The 25956-nt window shown below is 38.8% G+C and overlaps 1 protein-coding gene across 2 annotated transcripts; it reads right to left on the bottom strand.

Moving 5' to 3' along the window:
• Positions 1-1160: 1160 nt before the first annotated feature.
• On the bottom strand, positions 1161-24740 carry NAE1 (NEDD8 activating enzyme E1 subunit 1). 2 transcript variants are annotated; one of them, XM_005310885.3, is made up of 20 exons: positions 24573-24740; positions 22616-22719; positions 22470-22530; positions 21368-21398; positions 19478-19549; positions 19047-19126; positions 18084-18193; positions 17503-17612; positions 14993-15055; positions 14575-14638; positions 12815-12906; positions 11172-11231; positions 10938-11071; positions 6569-6644; positions 6163-6202; positions 4991-5077; positions 3381-3473; positions 2809-2923; positions 2674-2723; positions 1161-1406 (listed from the first exon to the last, which is right to left on the bottom strand). In XM_005310885.3, the coding sequence occupies exons 1-20, from the start codon at positions 24626-24628 to the stop codon at positions 1297-1299; spliced, it is 1608 nt and encodes a 535-aa protein (XP_005310942.3). In that variant the 5' UTR covers positions 24629-24740; the 3' UTR covers positions 1161-1296. The 2 variants fall into 2 exon arrangements, with proteins under 2 accessions (XP_005310942.3, XP_042708088.2); XM_042852154.2 differs by lacking the exon at positions 2809-2923 and having other exon boundaries at positions 24573-24739.
• Between the last annotated feature and the right edge of the window lie 1216 nt (positions 24741-25956).

The following is a 25956-nucleotide window of genomic DNA, read 5'->3' as shown; positions in this document are numbered from 1 at the left end:
GGTCCTGGCGCTGAGCGCGGCAGCAGTTCGCCCCACGTACGGCTATGAGCGTCACTGGCCGCCTCTCGGAGCCGTTGCTCTTGCAGCTGCACGGCGAAGACCAGTCAATAGGCAGAGCAGGGCCGGGCCGCTCCCTCCCTCCGGGGTTTCAGTCACCCCACAGAATTCGGGAGAAAGCGACCACTTTTCAGTCAGACACATACCAGCCCCCGCCCCGTCTCTCCGCGGGGAGACGCCCGCGCGGTCTGCGGAGACGGACGCTCGCTCCTGCAGGGCGCCTCAGCCCCGCGCCTGGTGGGAGCGACCCGCTTGTCTCTCCCGCCTCAGGCTGCTCTAGCAGACAATTGCGCTGTTGCTAGAGGACAGCGCGTGCAGCGCCCTGCCAATGGGCCCCTCACCTCCGCCCCGGTCCAAACTGAAAGGCAGGCACGGGCTATACGAGCTAGCGCCGAGTTCGCCACGCAACCCCCCCGCAACATTTAACACGGTCCCCACGCACTGTCCTCCCCTCCCCCGGGAGAGCTGGCCCTACAGCGGGGTTAGGCGCGCTGCCTCTTCATGCACCTGCAGCGAGTCTTCTCCAACCTTCCTTGGGAACAATGATTGATGACTCATTGCTTGGTGGGTTTCTTCTGGTAAAGGTGGTAAGGATGAAAGCAGCCCCCCCCCCCATCTCTCTCTCACCTGTTTCCATCCAAAACGCTTTTAATACTAGCACAGTCCTCAGCATTTTTGGATTACTGCACAAAGCTGCATAGTTGTGGCAGAATGATGCCAATTCTCCCTCTTATGCCATAGGGCCCAGGTTTAAGGGGATTATTTTCCCATAGCTTATTATACTCCCAATTAAAATACTGTTCTAGTACTGCCTTACATTAACAGGTTTCAGGTACAAGGGTTTATTATTTTGCTTAGACGCTTTTATAAAGAGGCTAATTATGGACCAAGTAGAGTCATTCAACAAGTCTCTGCTTTAACATAAATCAGCAAGGTGTAAGTGACTAAATTTAACTTCTATTACCACAGAATAGACATTGCATTGTTTGAAGACACTTGACAAAATAATGGTCAGAAAATTCTACATATTACATGAAAACAAATATCTTCCATTTTATGGTGTGATTTACTTGTCTTGTCCTCAGAATAAAATAAGAGTACCCTTTATTTGCAATAAGATTTTAATATGGAGGAAAATACAGAAGAGTTTAGTTATTGGTACCACACCACACTAGTGATATTTTACAGAATGGAGCAAACCTGATGGCAATTACAATTTCCAACATATATACCATAGTTCTACAACTGGAAAGTTGCTGATGTCTGTGACATTCCACTGTAAATATAGGTGTTATTAAAAATTACAAATTGTCCTGTAATTACTTTGACAACCTCTTGAGCAGCAGCACCTATTAAAGTGAAGGGGGAAAAAGAATAACGTTGGCAGGTAATTATATTTAAAAAAAAAAAACAACCAAGAGCAACAGTATCTGGTCCAGATTTCAATATAAAGATGAAACAAGTTTGACAGACTGAATTTAAATGCTTTCCTGAATCAGGGCAAAAAGTGATTTGGTATTTGTTTTTCAATTTTATTTTTTAAAAAGGCATATACATAAGTTTATGTAAATATTTTATCATATGAACTGATGAAAAAGAAACTGATCTTTCTGAATTAATGCAAGAGAAGTGTCTACATCTCCTAACCTGATTTTTTTCCTAATCAACCTTTTCTCTAAAACACTTCCTACCCTCCCACTCAATAATCCCCTTTCCTTTCAAAAGAGATTATGCAGTCAAAAGTCTGAGTATTGGAAAATTCAGGTGATAGAAAACTTAGCTAGTAATTAGCTTCTCTACGTTTTATTTCTTTAACTGTTGAACAAGCTCTTAAATTTTATTTTATTGCTATAACCCCTTTTAATACCGCTATAAAAATACTGTGTTCACATTTTCTTTGCCATTATATACCCTTAAAAACCCTGATCTTGTCTTCATACATTTTTCTAAAGTACCACGTACACCCATGGCAATATAATTTTCTTTAACCTTTAAAAAAAAATCCAAGCTGTTTATATAACTAACACTTCAACTGGTACTGTAAGAAGACAAGTAAGCAAAAATAGTTAAGATTCCAATAATACTTCTATTCTATACATTTCAAAATGATTTACATCTTGGTTATAAAATATTTATTGCAGCCTGAAATAAGGCAATGTTGGTTAGGTACAGATTTACAAAGTTCGCAGAGTTAGCAATGTCTACACTAAAATTAGAACTAAATTAAAATTAGTCATAGTGTACTATTGTTTCCGTCAATGCTTCAGATTTTTGTACTTTCACTAGTCACATATACACATTATAAATTTTATTTTAAACTAGAGTAATAAAAAAGTACAAGTAGTATAACTGGCCTAATAAGGTCATTTTGTAATTTCCCATTATTTCTTTTATTCCAATCTGATCACTTTCTCAGACAACTTTTTCCATATAGCATATGACACACCGACGTTAAAATGTTGCAGTACTAATGCAGTCTTTGTCTGCAGCCCATAGTTATTCCCTTTGCTCCAAATATACTGAAGAGGAATTCCATTAAAATAATAAAAATTGGGCTCAAAAATAGCTCGGTTGACAGTTCTAAATGGACCTGTGAAAGTAAAGTGGTATTCTTACCTCCCAAAAATGCAGCGATAGTATGTGGCTCAGCAGCTCCATAGCGACAACTAGATAGCAAAAAGTAAAATAATTAGTATTTTAGGGCAGTTTAAATAAACTAATGAAAGTGACATCTTATCATACAATACTTACAATTCATGGACATAATCATCCTTCACTGTTACAGACAGCCCATATTCCTGAAGAAAACCACTGAGGCAAGATTTCAATTTTCCAATATCATCTTCCACTTGGTAGTTATACACACCTAGGACATAATTTATGAGCCATTTCTCCTCATTGGACTTTAATATGCCAGAGTTAACACATCCAATCATTTTTTTTAAATTGTGCTATGATTACCTTGTTTGTTATTGCAGTCATTAACATTTTTATTCAAGTAACATACATTCGTATTTAATTTTAGCTCTAACAATACTGAACAATCAAATACCACTGATGATGTTCATTCAACAGAATACTAAATCATCATGTAATTTAACTAATTTTTACAAGCAATTAAAACCATCATCATCAATCTGCATTCATTTGTTAATCTTAAGCATCTGGTCACTTTGTAATATTTGCACAATAAACATACTCTAGTTTAGTTCAAATATTTGCTTAATCATTTTTATAGTTCATATGTATTACTGTATCATAAATTAGATTGGTATATTTCCTAGAGTGACTGATATATATCTAAAACTATTGTAATAACCTACCTGGGTATCTACCATGCTGTTTATAAAATCTATCCACAGCTCGTAGCATTAAGTATAGCACTATCTCACTGTCTGGATTATCCATGCTGGAAACTGAAAATGATTAAAAACAAAAACAAAACAAACAAAAAAATACAGATTTTAAATTGGTTTAAAATAGACTTGGAAATAGATGGAATGATAAAAGTATTTCACATTTGCTTGAATGTAAAATGCATTTTTTACAGTTTTGCCACCACACCCCCATGGGAGACAACTGAGAGGTCTCCCCTTCAAGTTTTAGTGATGGATTGTTTAGATATGTAAGTGACGAAGTATACTAAAAGTTATGTACCCATATATTTTTATATAATCTCAGTTTGGAGCTGTCCACCTGTTCTTACTTAAACTCCACCAATGCCAACAATTGCTTGGTTGTGATATTTACCTCGAGTTACAATTAGAGTTTCATAATTACACTTGGCAGAACTTTATTTTTATATTTTTATAATTGTGATGGATAATAGTCTATTTTTAAGCATTTTAAAATATTTTTGTTGATTTAAATATACACAGTTGCAGGAAATTATTGGGGGAAGATCAGCCAATTATTTTAAAGACAGTGGACATTGAGAGTCAAAAAGTTAAACTTTATAACCATTAAAAATCAAATTGTCAACGTTACATCAAAATACACAAAGGAAATATCCTAAAGTCAAACTCTTACTTCAAGAAGATTTTGCTTATCTGTAAATTTTGATCTTTAAATCAATTAAACTATTTTTTTTTGTTCATTTTCATTCATGAAATCAATGTTTACCAATACAAATCTAATCCTCCCAAGCCTATTTATAATGTATATTTACAAAAGAAACACTAAGGGCAATAATTATATAATAAATGGAAGTCTCCTTAAGATAGGCACAAAAAATGATGTAGGGACAATACATATTGAACTTTTTAAATGTAAAATTAAACAAGTTCCTGAATTATTGTACCCTACAGAATATGAACCAGTTCAAGGAAATTTTACTTATGTACTTTGTGAATGCGATAAACAAAAAAACAATTCTTTTGGCCAAAACATTATGACAAGACTGAAAAGACACATACTAAACGAGTGCTGTTTTTCTGAACGACTGCTGTTTCCCTTTTAGTGTTTACCTTGGAATTTGGAGTTATGTATGTTTGAAAAGTCTGTAGCAGTTATTTGCCTAATTTTTATTAAATGATACTTTGCCACATAATTTATTCACAAAATACAACAACTGTCAGTAGCTAAAAAAAGATAATTAAATATTTGCTCCTGAGGAAGAACCTTTCTAGCTCCTGTTACAAAAAACTTAAGTCAGACAGGAGAGAATATAATTTAAAAAGACTACAACACCTTGATGAGGATGAATGTTTTACTTACATGGCTGCTGAAGAGAAAATATCTGCCAGGGAAAACTACCACACACATTAATTCAGTGGCTCATCTTTGAGCTTTTAAAACAAAATTGTCATAAAAAATATTTTTAAATTATGCTTAGAAATATAGACGATATGTATTTTCTGTTTAAGTATGGTTTCATGGTAAAAGAAAGAGGTTCAAAGAAAAACTACGAATAAATAAAAATAGAAGTCCTTACTAATTTCATCCTTGTTAAATGTATTTAAACCATACTCTTCAGAAAGGGATCTACACCGCACTACTCGAAGAAACGCTGAGTTGCTGCCTGAACAAAGAACACAGAAAAGAAATATTGGAGCACAGGTTAAAAGGGTGCAATATTTTCTTCAGCATTTCAGAATTTACTTACTGTTAAACAATGTAGAGTAAATCCATCACCAACTGATGTTATTTTAGTTTTTTATTGTATTTCTTCAGTGGTGCAATGTAATAAAATCTTTGAGATAAGTAATTTTTCTTTATAGGTCTATGAAGGTAAACAGTTTTATTAAAATGTTCTATATTTGTGTACTTCAAAATTCCAGTCATGTTGCCTATTGCGCTGTGATAAGGATTGTCAATACATGTGGTACCAGACTCCAGAAAGGACGATGCCCCACCCTCCTCCTCTTTTATGGTCATCTGTTGGACCACAGGCATCAGCCCCACATTTTCTTCCTCTATCCTCCCAAAAGCTGTTCTCTTTCCTAAGTTGCACTAAATAATGCTGCTTCCTGCAGCGCTGCCTACTCTCTCTGTGGCAACAGGCAATCTAGAGAGAGCAACATTCTAAAAAAATCAGTGGTTGGGGATGGGCAAAAGTGAACCTGTGGCAGTGGTAAAATGGCAGAAAGGGGAAGAAAAAAAATAGACAAATATGGATGAACATAGGGAAGGGGGAAAAAAACTACCTCAAACAAAACAAAAACTCTAAATACATGCTACAACTACAGCACTTCAAATAAAACAAATACTTATAGTTTCAGATGGCTGCTGTTTTCCTTGTCATATGCCCTAGTATTTATTAGTATACAAGGGTAAAACAAACTTTGCCCAAATGAACAGTAGTTCCATCCAGAATCATCAGTAATTAATTTTATTTATTTTATTTTTGTGGGCATATAACATTCAGCCATCTGCCTATAGCTTTCCATGCACCTTATTCTGACAGGTGCTAAGCACTTGCAACTTCTATGGAAGTCAGTGGGAGATATTTGTGTCCATTACTTCTCAGGAAGAGGCACAACATTTGATTCAAATACTGTGAGCTAGAGATTAATATAGCTACACTGTGAATAATTTTAAGACTTCCTGAAAATTTGTATGTGCATAAAACAAGAATGACGTAATGCAAAATCCAAAGATACTTACAAAGCAATTTTAACTCTTTCTGTGAAATTGACTCTGGTGCCTGCAAAGGAACAAGAATATGTTTGTTCCTGCACAAGACAATGGTTAGAAGATTTACATTTTCAAAATTATACTGAAATGGATGTTAGATCAAATGTTAACCAAGGAAGACTTATTATGTGTTCATATGTCCCTTTCACTTAACATTCTAAATAGTCACAGGAAAGTGACTACAAACAATGCAGAAATACACATACTGTACATATAGTGAAATCATATTAGAACTTTAGTAAGACTCTCCAAGAGAATGTGGTAGTTAAGTCAGCTCTTTACTGTCTCTGTTGTGCTCCTTTCCCCATTCTTTACCAACTACATGGAAAATTATTGTCCTTTTGAGAGAAATTAAATGAGGTTCTAACGTAACTACCTTGCCTATTGACTGTAACAATTTAGCAGCATGGTTACCCACAGCAGCAGCATCTTTCTTTGCTTTTTCACGGTATCTGTAAAGGGTAAGAAATAGTTTTAATAGTTTAAAGCTACAGTTTTATTTTAAGAGCCTAAAATTGAACAACACTTTTATAACCCTTCTTCCCCTATCTGTTGTAAACATGAATGAAGTCAGAAGATCAGCTACCTCAGCAGCAGAAGAGCCAATGGTACCAATCACATGACTGTTTTGCTGTAGCTCTAAGTTACTTGTAGAAGCAGCTTCATAACTCGGTTCACTGGAATGACTTTGCCATTAGTAAGCATTAAAAGGAATATTACTGTGGAAAGTTACAGGGCAAAAAATACTAATTCCTTTCAACAATGAGAGGACCAGCACTAAAGAAAACTTTGAACCAAGTATACTATACAAATACCACTGACCAATTTTTATATTGTATTTTATGATGTTTTAATTATATTGTATTAATTCTTTGGGCAGCAACCCACGCACCTCAGTAGCAGGACACACTATGAAGCTCAAAGTGCTATACCTTAAACAACAAAGGAACCCAGGCAGACCCATCATATCTGGTCATAACACTTTTACTGAAGGAATAGCAGGACTTTCAGAAACCATCCTCAAACCATATGCCACACAAAAGGCCAGCTTCCTCCAAGACACAACCGATATCCTCAAGAAACTCAAGAATATCAGCAACCTCTCCTAGAACACCATCATTGCCACCACGGATGCAGGGGTGAAGGTAAATTAAAGGACTTACCGGTACGCAGGAGTCCTGAGCGGGACTCAACTGGAAGAGGTGGGGCCTTTCAAGATTTAAAGGCCCTGGGGCTGCAGCTGTGGCTGGGAGCCCCAGGGCCTTTAAATCACCCCGGAGTTACCAGCTGCAGAGGCATCTGGGAGCCCTGGGGCTCAGGGGCAAATTAAAGGGCTCAGGCTAGGGCTGGGGTAGTGGCGGCAGGGATCTGGAGGTGATTTAAAGGGCCCGGGACTCCAACTGCTGCGGGGAGAACCCCAGCCCTTTAAATCCCCGTCGGAGCCTGGCTCCGGCAACCAGGCTCGGGCGGGGATTTAAAGGGCCTGGTGCTCCTGCCACTGCGAGGAGCCCTGGGCCCTTTACATTGTCTCTGGAGCCCTGCCGCAGCTGGGGTAGCGGCGGCAGGGCTCTGGCAGCGATTTAAAGGGCCAGAGGCTCCGGCCACTGCGGGAAGCCCCGGGCCCTTTAAAGCACTGCCAGAGCTCCACTGCGGGGCCGGAGCTCCGGGACCTTTAAATCCCCATCCGAGCCCGGCTGCCGGAGCTCCAGCGGTGATTTAAAGGGTCCGGGGCTCCCCGCAGCGGCTGGAGCCCTGGGCCCTTTAAATCACCACTGGAGAAGCCAGTCCAGTCCGGCACGGCGTACCATCTCTTGCCGGTATGCCGTACCGGACCGGCTTACTTTCACCTCTGCATGGATGTCACCTCCTTATACACCAACATCCCTCACCATGATGGCATTGCTGCCTGCTTCAAACACCGTACAAGATAATGAACAGTGCTCGAAAATCCAACCCAAAACGCATCAAACTGATCCATTTCATCTTCACCCACAAGTTTACATTGAACAACAATCACTTTGTCCAAACAATGGGAACAGCTGTGGGTACTAGGATGGCTCCCTAATATAGCAACCTTTTCATGGGCCATCTCGAGAAGAATTTCTGGACAAATACACCCTAAAACCAATGATATACCTGAGATATGTTGATATTTTCATCCTCTGAAGAGACAACCTAAACTCCTTCACAGATTTCCACCACAGCTTCAACCACCAAACTCTTTCTAGAAAACCAATGCCATACCAGCATCAACTTCCTGGACACCAAGATCAGCTGCAACAATGGAACCCTACAACTGACTATACACAAAAATTCCACAGATCAATACACTTACTTCCACAGAACCAGCAATCATCCCAGACACACCAAGAAGCCTGTTGTCTATAGCAAGGCACTCAGATACCACAGAATTTGCTCCAAAAAGAGAAATTCTGGGATACATATCTACACACACTTAAAACTGCCTTCACTAAACAATGACATCCCACCAAATACCCCTGAAGGAACCTGCTTCAATACAGAAGAAAAAATAAATAAAAAAACCCAAACCCACTGACCACACAACCCTAGCTGTTACCTGTTATCCCACTTTAGAACACATATGGGATATCAAACAATTGATGCTTTTATCAAACAACCCATCTTTGATGGGGACCACATGCTGAAAGATTTCTTTCCCTAATGCCTTCTTCTGGCATTCAAACAACTCCCCCGCCCCCAAGCTCATCATCAGAAGCAGGCTCCCCACAGACCAGGACACACCAACTCAAAGCAGCAGCAGACCCTGCCAGAATCCATGAAAAACCTGCAGCCATACCTTCATTGCTACAATGACCAATACCTTCCTCCAACACACCTTTCAAGATCCATGGGGCACACACGTTCCTATCACAAAATGTGGTATACCTCATCCAGTGCATTAAATACTCTAACAGCTATGTGGATGAAACCAGATAATCACTACTCTCTCAAATGAGCTCACAAAGAAAAATGATAAAAGACCCTACAGCCCATGGGCAAAACACTTTTCACAAAATGATCACTCCATGTCTGGCTTCTCAATTCTCATCCTCAAAGGAAACCTGCACAACACTTTCAAAAAACAAGGCTAGGAACGGAAATTCATAACTCTGCTGAACACTAAAAACCATGTACTTAACAGAGACACTGGTTTTATGGCTCACTACAACAATTTATAACATCCCCTACTGCCTTCTAATCCTTATTGCCCACTTCATTTTAAATGGTCTCCAACAGCATGCATGGAAACCCTTATGCTTAACAATCTGTCACCTTGTATTTAGCTCAGACACACTGGTGACTTTCTCCAAACCTGAGGAAGAGCTCTGGGAAGCTCAAAAGGTTGTCCCTTCACCTACGGAAGCTGGTCTAATAAGAGATATTTCCTCACTTACCTTATCTCTCTCATAGCTTAAATAGTTAATTTTCAATATTTTTTTCTGGAATGAATGAAACATTATGCTAATACTCCTTTTAAATATAAACTGAAGCGTATCAAGGAATTATTTATAATTTTACAAAATAGGTTTGTAAAACAATATCGGCCTTCAAGAATTTAGAGAACTAAAAATGTCTTTCATACCTATGCAAATCCAATAATTCACTTAATACTTTGCTACGGTTTCATTTTTGCAGGATGAGGCAACAGGTTCATTTTCTCTCTCCTTACACGGAAGAACTCTCACAGGGTGACACTCTCGCTCCCCCTTCCTCCCAAGGGAAAACATTTTTACAGAACTCCTCCCAAATATATTAAAATCTAATCTACATTATATTTTAATGCCATCTATGACCGTTTCGGGGACATGTCTGTATTGAATTATTAATTGTTTTGTTTTATAAATGCCATTTATGATTGCAACTGTTGTTGTAGATTAGTACATCTACTTTGTAGCCAAGGCTATGTCCAGGAAGCAATCAAGGGCCGCCAACACTGAACAACTTTTTTCCTACTGAATTTGGAGCCTAAAAATTTGCCAATGGAAGTGCAGCAGGAAGAAAGGTGATAGACTTTTAAAAGAAGGCTGCTTAAAGCATGTGGTGGATGGGCAGTGGACGAACAAGGAATTCTACTGCCAGAAGTCTTGAAGCCAAGCCCAGGATTCAGACTACACAGAGGAGACTCACAGGGGTCATGAAGTCCCACTGAGGGGCAACGTGTTCAGGACTGTTTGCATTTTTCTCAAGAAACTCTAGTGCTGCTTAAAGAGTAAGTGTTTATGGTGAAGAATTTCCTTTGCTAAATGTGTATTGCCAATGGGGGCTGCGGGAAGTGATGGCCCAGCCCACGCCGCTTCCCGCAGCCCCCATTGGCCTGCAACAGCAAACTGCGGCCAGTGGGAGCTGTGATCAGCCGAACCTGCGGATGCTGCAGGTAAACAAACCGTCCCGGCCCACCAGCGGCTTTCCCTGACGGGCCGCATGCCAAAGGTTGCCGATCCCTACCTCAGACATGCTTAAGAGACCCAGAGCTAGGAACAGTGGTCACTTCCCAGAACCAGGGCGCTAAGAGGCATGTGGGCTTCAGCTGTTGGATCCAATCAAAACAAAGTGGCGTCCATCCAGATGGGAGGGTAGGACCAGGTTGTAGCACCATCTACAGTCTAATATTTTTTTTTTTAAGAAATGGCTTCTGAGAATTTGGCCCATCCTGTGACATCTAAATCAATGCCCTCCATTACTATAATGCTGATTGTCTTTGAAGAAGAAACTCAAATACTTACACATTTTGCAATTTGATAAATTTACCCGAATCTGCTATCATATCAGGAATAGTGCCCCGGACAGGTAAATTTCCTTGCCCCTCTTTTGCTACAAATTCTTTTACAGCTCGAGCTAAAATCCAAAAGGACGGCGTCTGCAAGAGTACAAATAGCAGTAATTTATTTTTCTTGTACACAAAAGTAGCTGTAATAATATTCCTATACAAACATCTTATCCTTAGTTACTCTTGTTACCTGCTGTGAGAGATTGATGCAACGATCATCATTAAAAATGTCTTCAATACAGCTTGGAATCTGTAAGAAAAAAAATATGTATATATAACACACACACACACACACACGTATTTACCCAAGTTTCTTATTCAAGAATTGTCCCAAAAGTAATTATGTGGGCAATTCAATATCTAAATAATGTTCAAAGTCATCTTTTCTGAACCTCCATGAAAGAATCTGTCCCACTGGCTACAAATACTTTAGGATAAATTACCTCTTTACCATCATATTTAGAAAATGTCAATTGCTAAAAGTGTAGGCTTCTAATTAACTCAAACTTTACACACCAAATCTGGCCTTTGCAACACCCTTGCAGTTTCAATAGGAACTGGAGAGGGTTTAAGATACGGAAACATTTGCCCCAATGTTAGGAATTACATACATTTAGCAAGGGCATCATTTCAGAAAAATTCCAGGGGCAGGAGGAAGAGGAAAAAATGTGTCAGCATACAGACTATTTAGCAACACAGACCAAATAGCAACACAAATAAGAAAAATTGGGCAATTATTGTTTTCCTAATGACTGCATCCAAAGTCAGGGGAAAGGAAGAAATACGACTGCCCCCAACCCCATAGCAAATGATGCTTCTGGCATTTAGTTTTGGTAATGTTAATAGATTCTGGTCATGTCCACACTAATATTATTGGTCAAATAGGAGTTTTTGTTCCATCAAACATTCCTTTGGCCCATCACAAATCACAGTATGTTAACTGGGGAGTACACCAGTTCTGCAGTAACCTGAGGTTTGATAATATATGTGAGTTGGATGTGTCTTTAAGAAAAGCTTAATGCCTCAAGTACACAAGACCATGCAACAATGTTTTCCAAAACATATAATGTTTGTTACAGGAAATCCATAACCCTCTAAAAACTTTCTGTAGATCTGTTGATTTAGGTTAAGAAAGAACTGGTAAGTTCTATGCAAATGAATACTTTAAATTTAATACGAGTTGTAAAATTTATTTCACTCTTAATTTATTTAAACACTCATGTTCACCATAAGTTATACTGTGGAAATGCTTTTGACACTGATTTGAAAGACTGTGTTCTACTATCTGGCTTCACTAAGTATTTTTAATGAATTTGTGCTCATTGCTGAGGAGTTAAGGCCTTTAACATTAGTTAAGCAGCAGAGTTTAAAAGAAGGAACATTTCTCTGATACAAACACCCAATTTTCATAAAAAATAGTCAGGCGATGATATCCAAAAGTAAGCCTTGCTCTTCTTAATAAATCCGGACCATTTAAAAAAAATTAGTTAATGCAGCGTTTATGAAAGTGAAGAAAGAATAGTTTAGCAAGTGGCTCCAATCAGGCAGCAGGTGGACAGGTGCTTTGTACGTTTCCGAATACAACTGTGCCATTGTATTATAGCCCAACTGGAACTATCCTCTTGTGCACATACTACTAGTCCTGCCAAGTTGTTCCAAAATGTTTGTTTGGTTTATAAAGAGAATAAGAGGAGGTCATCAAAATAACTGACTGTAGATCTGCTGCAGAATTTTTGTTCTGAAAAAACAATGATACTATCAAAAGATACATGGTCCCCTTAGCTCTTCAAATGCATTATGTTCATCTTTTAAAACTTAATAAACTACTTTTACCTTAGTAACATTTAGTGCTGTGTTTACATTTTTTATAGCTTCTTCAAAGTTCTCTTCATCTTCTGGGATCCCATTTTCATTCTTTAAGATTCCTATTTGAAAAGAAAGAAGTAACACAAGCAATAATACAAACTCCGCCTCCCACATTACATTTATGTCCTGGGAACACATCAGATTTTCTCTTGGTGAATCTGTGACATATCACTGTTCTAATTCTGTCATCACAAAACATATATACATCACCACATTAAGAGACAAAAACGGCTACCTTCTCCCTCATCCATGTGTACAAATACTTTGATATGGTATTAAAAATACTTTGCACTCATGACATCTTCCATCATAAGATCTCAAAGTTCATGTTATGAACATTATTGAATTAAACGTCACAATGTATAGGATGTAGGGAAAATGCTATCACCAGTTTTACAGATAGGGAAACTAAGGCACAGATGGAGCATGTGATTTGCTCATGATTATATAGAAGTTTGAATCAAAGTCTGTAACAGAATCCAGAGGTCCTGAATTTCTGTCAAGTGCTTTAATCACTGTACAGATATATGATGAGACCATCATTTCTCTCACGTACAACTGTTTCTTTATCTTATACTTATCAAAATACTTCTGATATCTGTAAAGTGACTTTCAGGTTATGAAACACTGAAGCTCTCCCTTTACTTGACACAAAACAAAAATATAGTTGAACATAAGTAACAGGAGGTAAGGAAATGTTACTGACTGTAAATATCGTTGTTAAAATTACTACGGTTTCACTTTAATACAACTGTTGAATAGAGTACTTACTCTAGGCTGCAGCAAAATCCAATTAGCATAAAACGCTGCACTTCAGTTCTATTAGGGAGCCAATCTTTATTTTAATACAAATAAATAATTTCTTGAATAATTTACAGTGACGTAAATAGGATTTAGATATAAAGAGAAAAATAAGTCCGTTTGTTTGTACCAGAAACTAAGTCTGTTCATAACTGGAAATAACATGGCCTTGTTTCTATAACAACTTAAAATGCTTTATTTACATTTCTTTTAAAAATATTCTGTACATTTTCATGCTTGTGAAGGGTGCTAGATTGACAGCCCTTAACAGCAAAGTCCTCCATCCAAAGATTAATTACAATATGGTCACTAGATATGTACATTTCCCCATGCTACCCACTAATGGGTCTCTCCATAGAATCACCACCTCTAGGGCTGAGAAAGTAATTCAACCTCCATGCTCATCGTAATCCTTGACCTTTCTGCTGATGCTGTTAAGAAAAGAATAACTTTGGAACTGATCTGTATGTGTGCATAACACCCACATGCATGTGCAAGCATGAGAGATGTGGACACAACCATTTGAAAATGAAATGGATACAAACTTATTTCACATTGGCCCATCAGCCAACAGATATTTTCAGGCTGGTTTTATACCAGTGTCACAGCCTCTTAATTCCACTAATAAGGAAAACCCAGACCCCTATTTTAGCAAAATTTTAATGTTAGGCAAAGTTAGCTACGTTTTCCAAAGTTAGCATTTGTCTTTTCTTTAAAGAACTGCAATAGAATGAAGGTGCTTGCCTTTGCTTAGAAAAAGAAACAAGTATTACCAGATGGCTTCATAAGCAGACTCAGGATTCTAAGACACACCTATTCAAGAAATCATGAATCTGCATTGATGTAAGTTCAATTTCAAGCCACAGTGACAAGTTGTGTCTTGTATGTCTTTTCATAGTGGCGGAAATGCCCATAACATATATTACCTTGTCTAATCAGCTCTCTGAAGGCTTCCTTTTCTTTGTAATTCCTAGGTATCTGCTCACTTTTCTAAATTGAAAGTATAAATAAAAGATAGATTAATATATAACAATTATCCTGTCACATGACTACCTTCTAGATAGTTTGTATCAAAGTTAATACACATATATTTGTGTTTCAGTAAGAGGTAAAGGAAACATAGGGTAAAAAACAAACCAGACACTTTTCAGTAGTTACAGGCTTCATTCAGTGCCCAAAAATAAATCTTTGGACACTGTTCAATGTGGTACTTTTTATCACCAGTCCAATTCTTTTTTACTCCCAAGTGATCTAGTTTGGAGTTAGATGTACTTTCATTAAAAGCCTACATTAGAGAGACTGGATGCTATACGTTTGATTCATGATAAGACATTATCAACATACCTCACTGTACCATTTTGCTAAATACTTTGCTACAATCACAATCCATGGAGTGTGACTATGGTCCTGCAATCAACAAACAGAAAAAAAAAATCTGTAATGGACATAATTCTGAAAGTGGTTAGAAATAGAATATTTCTTTAAAGCTGACAGCTCTGTATGTTAGATTACCACAGTTTTAAAATCCTGTAATATTGAGGCACCATAAGAGAGTTAAGATCAACATTTCTGATTCAATAAAGTTTCCTAGTTTTTGACAGCAATGCCTGCAACATTATATAAACAGATTCTGCAATTAAATGAAATTTCAAGTAAGTTTGTCAGGGATGGGATGGTGTCCCTAACCTCTTTGCCAGAAGCTGGGAATGGGCGACAGGAGATGGATCACTTAATGATTACCTGTTCTGTTCATTCCCTCTGAAGCACGTGGCATTGGCCACTTTCAGAAGACAGGATACTGGGCTAGATGGACCATTGGTCTGACCAACTATGGCCATTCTTATGTTTGTCATATCTTAAATCTTAAGAAGGGGGAGCAAATAAATACTAATTGTCTATAAAAGTTATGATGTGTTATACAGTTTAAAATCTAAATCTGAGAACTGCAAATTGCACAATTATTTAGAACTGTCCTGCATGTGGATTTAATAATTTTAATTAAGTTTAAGCCCTCTTAGATCCAAAGGTCTAGTACAAGGGTCGGCAACGTTCGGCACGCGGCTTCCCATTGGCCCGGGATGGCGAACCGCAGCGAGTGGGGGCCACGATCGGCCAAACCTGCCACGTCAGCAGGTAAATAAACTGGCCCGGCCCGCTAGGGTACTTACCCTGGCGAGCCGCGTGCCAAACGTTGCTGACCCCTGGTCTAGTATTATCATTAGGGTAGTGACCAGATGTCATACTTTTGATAGGTTAGAGCAGGAAAAAGGAGATTAGAAATATAGACCAGCCCTACAATAGGAAAGCTAAAGGTCTTTCTTTTTCATATTGCAACTCCCCCTGTACTCTCTTTGGAAAGTAAGACCTGCTGCTAAACCTGTGACAGGAGCATGAAACTTGCATTTCCACAAGTGAAAGATTTAGGCCACACATCACTGTTTAGAATCTTCCTCCCCAATTTACATCTTAAAATGCAGACCAATTCATACCCCTAGGTTCTGTCAGTACTCACATATACTATAAATATCAAATACTGAAGCAGTTTTTAATTCTTGCTGTATTTCTTGCATTAATGTAATGAATTTTGAAATCATGCCAGAAGAAAACAGGCATTTTTTTTGACTAATTGACCTACCAGGACAATCTTCACACTGATCTCAAATCAGACTCCATATATTCTCGATATATCAAATGGTTAAAATATATATATATTTAATGAGCAGAAACATTCAGAGATCTGGCTTCTGCACCAATTTGAATGATCCAACAAGTATTTGACCAATTTGCAGAAAGTAATTTTTTAGAGTTCTGGCATGCCTAAAGCACCATCAGGGTGAGGATAGAAACTTCAAGTAAACAAGTACCTGGCCACTTACACTCAGGAAGGACAAAACCTCGTCTTAAGTATTGCTGAAGAATGTGCAAGTTAGAGCTCTGTGTAAGCTCGAAAGCTTGCTCTTTCACCAACAGTTGGTCCAATAAAAGATATTACCTCACCCATCTTGTCTCTGCACAATATCAGTCAGTTACCTTTACCTGACTGGAAAAAAACATTTTCCATATGGATTATCTATTTGTTTTCCTAACTGCTCAGGCGCTACTCATACAGTAATCTGATCCAAAGTTTATATTTTTTAATTTGTAGCTTTGGGACTTGCTGTTTGAACTGAGGAATCCAGATAATCATTGTCAAAAACCCTTTTTCTTTCCTCCTTAACTGGGGATGGCCACACTGCACAGAGATAAAATAGAGGGCAGTGTGAAATGGTGGTTTAAATTTTACCTCTATACTCTCCTAATCTTGCTGCTGCCCTGTGAAAGTCATTCTATCTACCCTTAGGATGCTCTAATGTGTACTGGGTTGCAAAGACTACAGGGGTCAAAGACACAGCCAAGAATTGGCATAGCACAGGACATACCAGCTACACCATCTTTCCTCCTCTAGCCATAAAGGGGACAAATTATGCAAGAGACTTCACAATGACTCTGTGCCACCAGTTACCATACTTTTATGGCCAGATTACACTTATCCCACCTAACACAAGGAAGGATGTTTCCCAAAAATGTGGCTTCAGAATGCTTACTATGTGAAGTGATGTTTACATCAGCACAGACAAAGTTTGGTATTTTAATTCACGATTAGCTTTTGCGGTAGCCAAATTCACTGAAGGTGTCAGTTAAACTCTTAAAAAAATAAAAAATAAAAAAAAAAAATAGGACCCTTTGGCTCCAATCCTGCAACCATCTCTGCACAGGTAAGGCTCTGTGCAGGAGGAGAGACCCATCCACATGGAATTACTTGCAAGAATGGGGCCTATTTTGAATGTATTTTAGAATGCAAGTCTCATGCCAACCTTTTTTTCCATATGATCCAAATCATAAGACTGCATATGTTCCCTCAGCTCTGGAAATGGGTTGTCCAGTCTCAGATCTTCTAATGCATTGTCTGGATGAGATTCCACGACTGCCAAAGAGTTACACAAGATAATTTAATTTGAAAGATAAACAAGACAGATTGTAGGCTACAAAACATAACAGTAAATATTCAGTGCTTGGGTATTTAGTTATGCGAGTCCCACTAGCATAATTACACATTAATGGAAGTAGTGCCTCATTGTAAATGTATTCCATAATATAATGCAGTATAGTATTGGACAAAAGTCTCCCATTTTGCTTCATCATCAGGTTAATTATTTGTTGCATGCAACTTTCAGTAAGTCATTTCCACGGCTAGAATGACTTTTAGGGTGGGAAATTCCAACTGCAAATGCCAAGGTTATTAACTAACACTAAATACTTCACAAGATAAAAATGAAATAGTTCTTTAAATATATAAAGGTCATCTAAATAAACACCACAACTAAAACTTCTAGAAAAGAGCTTTCAATTCCACCTTTAAATCCATCTAAGTCTAATTTCTAAAGAAATCTCTTACCTGGATGTTCCTTAATCATAATTCTCATATAGCCAACTAGTCCATAAGTCCTACAGACTAACAGAGGGATGTTAGAATTCCAGAGAATTTCAGCTAAACGCACCAATATACTGAAAATAAAAATAAAATGACTCTTAGAATGTATAAGAGATAATCAGGTGTGCGACAATAATTTAAAAAAATACACTGTTTCCCACACTAGAGGCATTCAAAGCTAAAAATATAACATGATCAAAAGGATGTTATAAATGTATATGAAATAAGATCAGAAGAGATATGTTAAAAGTACAGCAAAAAGACATTACCAGATAATTTATAGCCATTGGCTTTTTAGCATTGCATTGTTTTCTATGGTCCCAAACTTTTAAAAGATCAGTTTAAAAAAAAAAAAAAAAAGAACGTTGGCAAATAAAACAACAATTGGAAAGAAAGAGGTCAGTTGGATCCACAAATTGTAAAGTAGAACTCCTAATATACAGTCCTGACAAAGTTTCTGATAGAGCCACATACAATTCTTCTTACTAAAGTAATGTGTGCCAATACAATTATGTACACAGTTAGAAAAGAGGGAGTTAGATAGGTGATAAAGAGACCTTCATGAAGACTTGAAGGTATCACGGATCCCATTACATGTGAGGCCTCAAATTAGATGACCAAACTGACATAGCTATGGTGGATTAGGAAGAGCTCCCTAACTAGAGAGAAGGACTCAACATTTAAGTGAATTTGAAGACTGTGCCTAACAATGAGTCAATACAAGAACTTAAAAAAAAAAAAAAAAGGTGTATTAACATACAAAAGATAGAATGAAAATCATTATCATAAAGCTTTCCTGTCTTTAAATGTTGCATATGACAGCAAAAAGGGCAATGTTGCTTCACATAAATTATATTTTCCCATAATAAGGCTGCAAACAAAACTGTAGCTGTAAGAAGATTGAAAAAAATCTGAACAGGACTCTACCTTTCTGGTAACTGGGTTGCAACCACTAAATTAAACCGACAGAAAAATGAAGGATCATTGTCTAGAAGTTTGTCTGGACTCTAAATAAAAGAGAAAAAATATTCACATATATTGGAACATAAATTTTGCTTTATCTTAGAAAGACACAAGCATATCAAAAGTTAAAGCGAACATATGTATTCAACACTGGAGTTGGATTCAAAATGCTAGATGTGGCTTCTGAATCTTTATTATCATTAGGTACAAACATTATTTACATATATACATAAATGAACTTGACCCACATTATTTGAGATCTTATTTCCAGATCTGTATTACCATAAATTCTTACACTGCAATTACAGATAAATTTGTAACTAATGACTTTATTTTATCATACTTTACCATGCACTTAAACACCAGAACGTGGATAGGAATTCAAGGATACAAACCTCTTCCACAAAATTTCCTGAAACATCATTATTTAATTCTTGTAAGAGCTCTGTGGCACTTTGGGCTCGGTTCTGTTTTAAAACAATTAAAAATATACCTGTTTAAACATACCTATAATTTACACATTGATTTTGTGTTTTACATACATTACCAGTAGTATAGATGCCGTATTACAAGCAAGTACATTATGGAATATTGATATAGTTCAACTATTTCAAACCTCACATTCATCTTAAAATCACTATGTAATAGCAATGATTTTGTTTGAGCCAGGCTGTACTTTACATTAAAAAAATAGTCTAAAAATGGAAAACTGTAATAACTGGCTTATATCGAATTTTAAAATCACTGTATGGGAAGCACCGTAAGCTCCTGATGCAGCTTTCTTAAGCACTGTTAAGTTAAAAGCTAAGCAAGCTCTAATGAAACTCAGAGCAGTGTGAGTGATGGCAAGAAGATATTGAAGTGAGAAAGAGCTACTTACAATGTGAGAAGGAAACAGCAGAAGATGAGGCCAAAGGGTTGGGGAGGGGGGAAGAAGAGTGACACAAGGGAAGATAAGCAACAGCACCTACTAGCAGAATAGTGAGGACAATCCCCTAATAAAACCCATTCTTTGGTCCTAACCATTCTTATAACCACTATAGTTCACCAATATCCAAGATTAGAGCTTATTTCACTTATCATATATGTAAATTAACTTTAGGTAGATGGCACAAACCCAACTAACATTAGAAAATGCAAGTCAATGTTCTTTTAGATAATGTAGGTCCCCACCCCCAGTTTAAATCTTTTGAAAATAATGGTTTTACAAAATCTTTTCTACTGATAGACTAGAAACAATAGTGATGAACAGAGACAGAATACAACTTTTAAGTTTTTTTTTAAGTTAATAAAACTGCCCCCTACTCCCTCTCCACTCAAAATTTTATTGATTTATCAAAGTTAAAAAAAAAAAAAAAAAAAAAAAAACAGAAAGAGGTAAGACTCCGTATTACCTCCTCCATCCCTCTCCCCACTCTAGCGCACACTCTCCTCCTCCACTCTCACTGACATTGAACATCTTCCCGATTCTCCAGCTCTTCCCTCTGCCTGAATGACCATTCCATCTCCTAAGCTTCCTAGTCCCCTCAACCTCTCATTTTCAAGAGGTTTATTCCCCTCCCAATTCAGCTTTGATCTTTCTCATCTTAAAAATTCACCATGGGTCCTGAATCCCCTTCAGATTATCATCCACATTCTATTCTCCCATCTCAAACAATTGTCTACAACCATCATCTTGAGTTTCTTTCCTTAAGTTCCATTCCACACCCAATTCAGTCTAGCTTCCGTCCTCATTATTCCACTGAAACTGCTCTAACCAAGGTTTCTAATATCTTGCTAGACATAACACAGGCCTAGTGCTCCTTTCCCATAGACATCTTGAGTCCGTCTGACACAGTCAACCATATCCTCCTCCTGGAATCTTATCCTCTCCTGGTTGTCTTACTACCTCTTATTGTTCTTTCAGTGGGTTCTCATTCACCTCCCCCCCACACACACTTCAGTTTTTGGTGGGGGTCTCCCAGGGCTCTATCCTTCCCTCCCTTTTGTTCTTGATATATTTTTTTTATTAATGACAAATCCACCTGTCCACCCTGGACTTGTCTTCCTCCATCAAGGTTAAGTCACAGCCAGTCTTTTCAACATCTCCTTGTGGGCATCCAGCCACCAATTTAAACTCAACATGGCCAAAACTGGGCTTTTGTTCCCACTCATCTCCTGGAGCTCTGTTCTCCTCACTCACTACTATAGAAGAAAGAATTTTTTTATCTGTGTATGTCTAATTTCCATTTCATACACAATCACTCTCTCAATATACTTACAAACCATGTTTAATATCACTTTACCTGGCCAATATTGCTTCTTTGTAGAAAGAAACTGAGAAAAGAGAGACAGTAGAAAGTGACATTAATAATACCTTTCACAAAACTTAAGCTTTTAAGTTTCCCTACAGTGCAGAACATATTATATAGCTTCATGCAGGAAAAAAGAAGTCCTTTAATATCTATTTCCTTCAATTATTAATTTTAATCACATCTTTAACATGACTTCTTTGAAAACAGTCTTTTTGAATCTTGTAAAGTCAGATTTTTAAAGAAGCCTTATCCCAGTCCCTAAGGCCCTACAATCTGCAAACTCTGTAGCATATGCAGAATTTCACTCTCCCAGTGAGGAACTCATTGCAGGTGAATTTTCATCCTGCTAAATTCTCCATGCAGAGGGAACCCTATGCTCACAGAGCCCTTCTAAAGTCAACAGAGCTTCATGTGGGCACAAGAGTCTGCCTGCACCTTACAGGACCAAGGCCTAAGTTATTACCATTAATTAGCTACACAGAGTCCATGGAAGTTGCATTTTGATGTACATTTACATATATTGTTTTATTTATGTAAGGGTTTCTATTCTTTCCCTAACTGCATGCATTTTTCAGGAGTTATGGAAGCATACTGAAGGAACAGCACTTCCTTCTCCAGTGCTGAAGAACTCTGTGTAGCTTCAAATCTTCTACCTTCCACCAACAGAAGCTAGTCTAATAAAAAGATATTACCTCACCTTGTCTCTCTAAATAAAAGTGGTAAGTTTTGATGACAAAACAGTTTAAAAGCCATGAAACTATATTTAGATATATAAAAAAGTTTGTGGAATCTTAAGTCACAGTAGGAGAGTAAAATATTCACTACACATCCTTGGTGTGTGGGTTGTTTTTTTTTTTAAAGAATATGGTCTTTCCAACTAATGCATTTAAAATTTGGGAATTTCTTATTAATTGCCCTATTGACACAAAGTACATTTCACAACTATTCAAAAATCCACCCCCTAAAACCAGCTTGTTTTGAGCATAACTTCTACAGTTACAGAAAGTTAACCATTATTTTTAAACAGCACATAGTAAAATTACTGAAACCTTATCAGTGCTGAACTTGTGTAGAAAACTGATAGTAAACCTACTTATTTCCGACATCTTCTCCAGTGACTTGATTCCCATCAACAATCGTAAATGAGCCAATACCTTGAAAATAATACAGTAAGAAATATGCACTCTTAATTATTCAAACTGAAATTCTTCCTAAAATTTAGGATTGAAATTTATTTACCTGGTAGTACTAAATTTTTGAGGATTTCAGTTCCGGTGGCTGTTGCATTTATCACACAAACATGAGCAGCTTCTAAAGCTTCTTGTCCATGATCACCCCACAACCTACAAAACAAGAAACACAGAAGCATTCAGAGGAAAAAGTAACTTGTGGTAACAAATACAGTCTGAATGGCAGTGGGAATCTGATGTCATAGTCCATGTGGTTTAGCATACCATTTCTCCATACACCGTTAAGTAGTATATCTAGGAGCATGATTTACACTGGGAGTTTTGTCACTGACTTCAGTGAGGCCAGGATTTTACCTTTAGTCCGTCAGATGTGGGGGGGAAAATGTCTATGGAGAAGACAGAGCAAAAGATTCCAAACTGTCAAGCAACGGTTAAAACCATTCATATTGTCCTGTGAGACTTAAAAAATAAACTCCTGAACTACTGCAAGTGTTTTCAGACAGTGGCTCGCAGACATGCTCCTCTTTCACTGCTGAAGATTTCTGTCTTCAAGATGCAACACATTCTGTATGGTGACCCAGTATAGATTTTTTGTAAGCTGTTTCCAAAGGATTATTTGGCCAAACTCCCAATTAGCTTATACACCTGCTCTGGGTTTTTGTTTTAAAGGCAAATTCTAGCCTATATGGCTGCAGAAATAATTTCTAAACATGAACCAAAAATGTTTTCCTGCAGACCTACAGCTCTAGCACCTCTGCTGCTATTCAGAGTAAAAAAAGGTATGGAAGAGTCTCATTAATTTTCACTGCTGTTACGTGGAAACTAGTGAGCAATGACTTTCTCAAGAAAGAAGTCATTTTTACCCCAGTACAAGTTTATTAAACTCTGAGGATAAGCAAAAAGAACAGGAGTACTTGTGGCACCTTAGAAACTAACAAATTTATTAGAGCATAAGCTTTCGTGGGCTACTGCCCACTTCTTCAGATGCAGTAGCCCACGAAAGCTTATGCTCTAATAAATTTGTTAGTCTCTAAGGTGCCACAAGTACTCCTGTTCTTTTTGCGGATACAGACTAACACGGCTGCTACTCTGAAACCTGAGGATAAGCAGACACTGGAGCTACTGACTGGAGAGTCAGACTCAAAAATGAAACTGGGGAAGGAGCAAAGTAGCTTAGTTTAAGTAATGTGACAGGTAAATAAGCCCTCCCCCATCTGCCGCCTTAACAGTGTTTTTTAAAACAAAACCTTTTGGAATACTGACAACTGTTCAATTCCCACACACTTTATAATACCAATTTAACTGCTGACATAAAATGGATTTTTAAAAGACTCCAATTATAAAAGCATGAAATATGGACATCATCTCCAAGAGTTCACTAATGAGCACTATTTGGATTATAGAAATAAACGAGGCAGTATGGACACTTGTGATCAGAGCTGGTCGAAAACTGCCTCCCCTATGCCTCCAATTGGAAAACGTTGAGTTTCCAACAAAACCATTGAGTACCAAGACATTTCAGTCTTCAAGGGCTGGTTTTTCCCCAACAAAATCGTTTTTCACGAACATTAACATCCTCAACCCCCCAATTTTCCCCGAGGCCAGTGTGTGAGCGTGACCAGCCTCCTCCCCAGTAACACCGCCCCCTGTCACAGGCAGAGCGGTGAGCCGACCTGCCCACACCCCCTCCTCTCGGGGAGGCAGGGAAGCCGCCCGGGGCCAGACGCCCCAGCCAGCGGGGGCAGGCCCCGCGGGGCCGGTCACTAGCCAAGCCGTGAGGCGCACCTCGGCCCAGGGCTGCCCGGGAAGGCGGCGCGCAGGGCCCCACAGCCTGTACCGCGGGCCCGGCAGGCGGCTGAGCCGGTTGCCCAGCAGCCTGCAGGGCGGGCGGCGGCCCCCCGGAGAAGGGGGCGGGGCGCTGCGCCCCCAGTGGTCCAGGCTGTGGCCCCACCCGGCCTTGGGCCGGCCCAGCGGTCTGAGAGCCGGCCGGAGGCAGCCCCCGCTACCTGAGTTGCCGGTCGTATTTCTGCTCCTTCATGCTGAGCCCGCCCTGCTGCGCCATGGTGCCGGCCCCCCGGTAAAACAACTGAGGTCCGCGCTGTCCGCTCTAGGGCACCGTCCGGATTGGTCGCGCTGCTGTCACTGAGCATGCGCGATCGACCTGGACATGCTCAATGACGCCTGCTGAAGGCACGGCTGTTCCTTTGCCCGTCTCTTTGCCATCAGTGTGGGCGGAGTCTGTGCAGAGGGCAACACGTGCGTCCAGAGGGGGATAAAGCCCCTGGGGCGAGAGGAAGGAGCGAGCACACAGGCAAAATTAAGGGGAAAATGTGGGAGATAGGGAAGGGAGAGGAGATACCCTGCTAGACATATGACTGGGGTAACCGCAGGATAGGGAGAGTATGAGGGGATAAAAAATAACAAATTGAAGGGAACAATTTACAGTGTTTAGGCTATACACAGGGCTGGCCAACAACATTTTGGTACCTGAGGCGGGGAGCTCAAATGATGCCCCCTCGCTTGGGCCAAAACTTTGAAAGGTCTTCATTCTGCCTTCTTCCTGGTCTACTCCTCTCATGGTACTGCTCTGCTACCTACCCCAATAAAGGAGAACTAACAACTTAAAATGCCTTGTTCAAAAATTGTAAGTAATACTTAACTTTCAAATGCCTGAACAGCAAATGTAACTTTTCTTGTCTGCATAGTAAACACTGGCATTTTTATCTGTTTGAATAATCAAAGTGGTGCTTTCCGTGCCTTCTTCACTGCAAAGATTTGAACTGCTTCCTGCTGAAGGTCTACAGTCTGGGCCAGCTCATGCTCTATTGTGATGGTTGCAAGGACAACCAGCCTCTCCTGTGTCATTGTGGAGCATAGATGTGTTTTTTATTAACTTCAGCTTGGAGAAGCGGTGTTCTCCACTAGCAACTGTTACAGGAAGTGTTAGAAGTATGCGCAGAGCAACAAAAGCATTTGGAAAGAGAGTGGTTATCTTATTTGTGCACATATATTCCAGAACAGCCTTTGGAGTTGATCCTGCTGAAATGTATCTTGAACGGGCTTTCAGTTCATCACCTAAATCACTCGCATCAATATCGTGCATGTCATCATGTGTCAACACTGTCTCTAGTGCCCTGCATTGCTGGTGTAGGTTTTCTTCAGGTACAGTGAGGAGTTTTGGAATATCATACAACATCCCAAATATACTGCTGTGTTCCTTGAGCTGCATGAAACGTTCTTCAATTGACTGTATTGCACAATCTAGCACCTGGTTAAAGAATTCAACTTCGAATTGTTGTTTGGGGTCTCTTATGGGATTATCCCGTGCCTCATAATCAAAATGTCTTCTTCTTCGGTGACTCTTGTATTCTTGAATGGGTGGGAAAATAC

The sequence above is a fragment of the Chrysemys picta genome, chromosome 14 (assembly GCF_011386835.1).
Source record: "Chrysemys picta bellii isolate R12L10 chromosome 14, ASM1138683v2, whole genome shotgun sequence".
NCBI lineage: Eukaryota > Metazoa > Chordata > Testudines > Emydidae > Chrysemys > Chrysemys picta.
The sequence above is the reverse complement of the archived record's forward strand: the minus strand, read 5'-3'. Positions and strand labels throughout refer to the sequence as shown.

What these genes read in the sequence shown, in the direction of transcription:
- NAE1 (XM_005310885.3), bottom strand. Translation starts at nt 24,628, where the DNA reads ATGGCGCAGCAGGGCGGGCTCAGCATGAAGGAGCAGAAATACGACCGG. An exon ending in GCAACCCAGTTACCAGAAAG is followed by an intron (nt 18,194 to 19,046) that starts GTAGAGTCCTGT and finishes TTTTATTTTCAG; the next exon opens with TATATTGGTGCGTTTAGCTG. An exon ending in TGTTACAGTCAATAGGCAAG is followed by an intron (nt 6,203 to 6,568) that starts GTAGTTACGTTA and finishes GTTCCTTTGCAG; the next exon opens with GCACCAGAGTCAATTTCACA.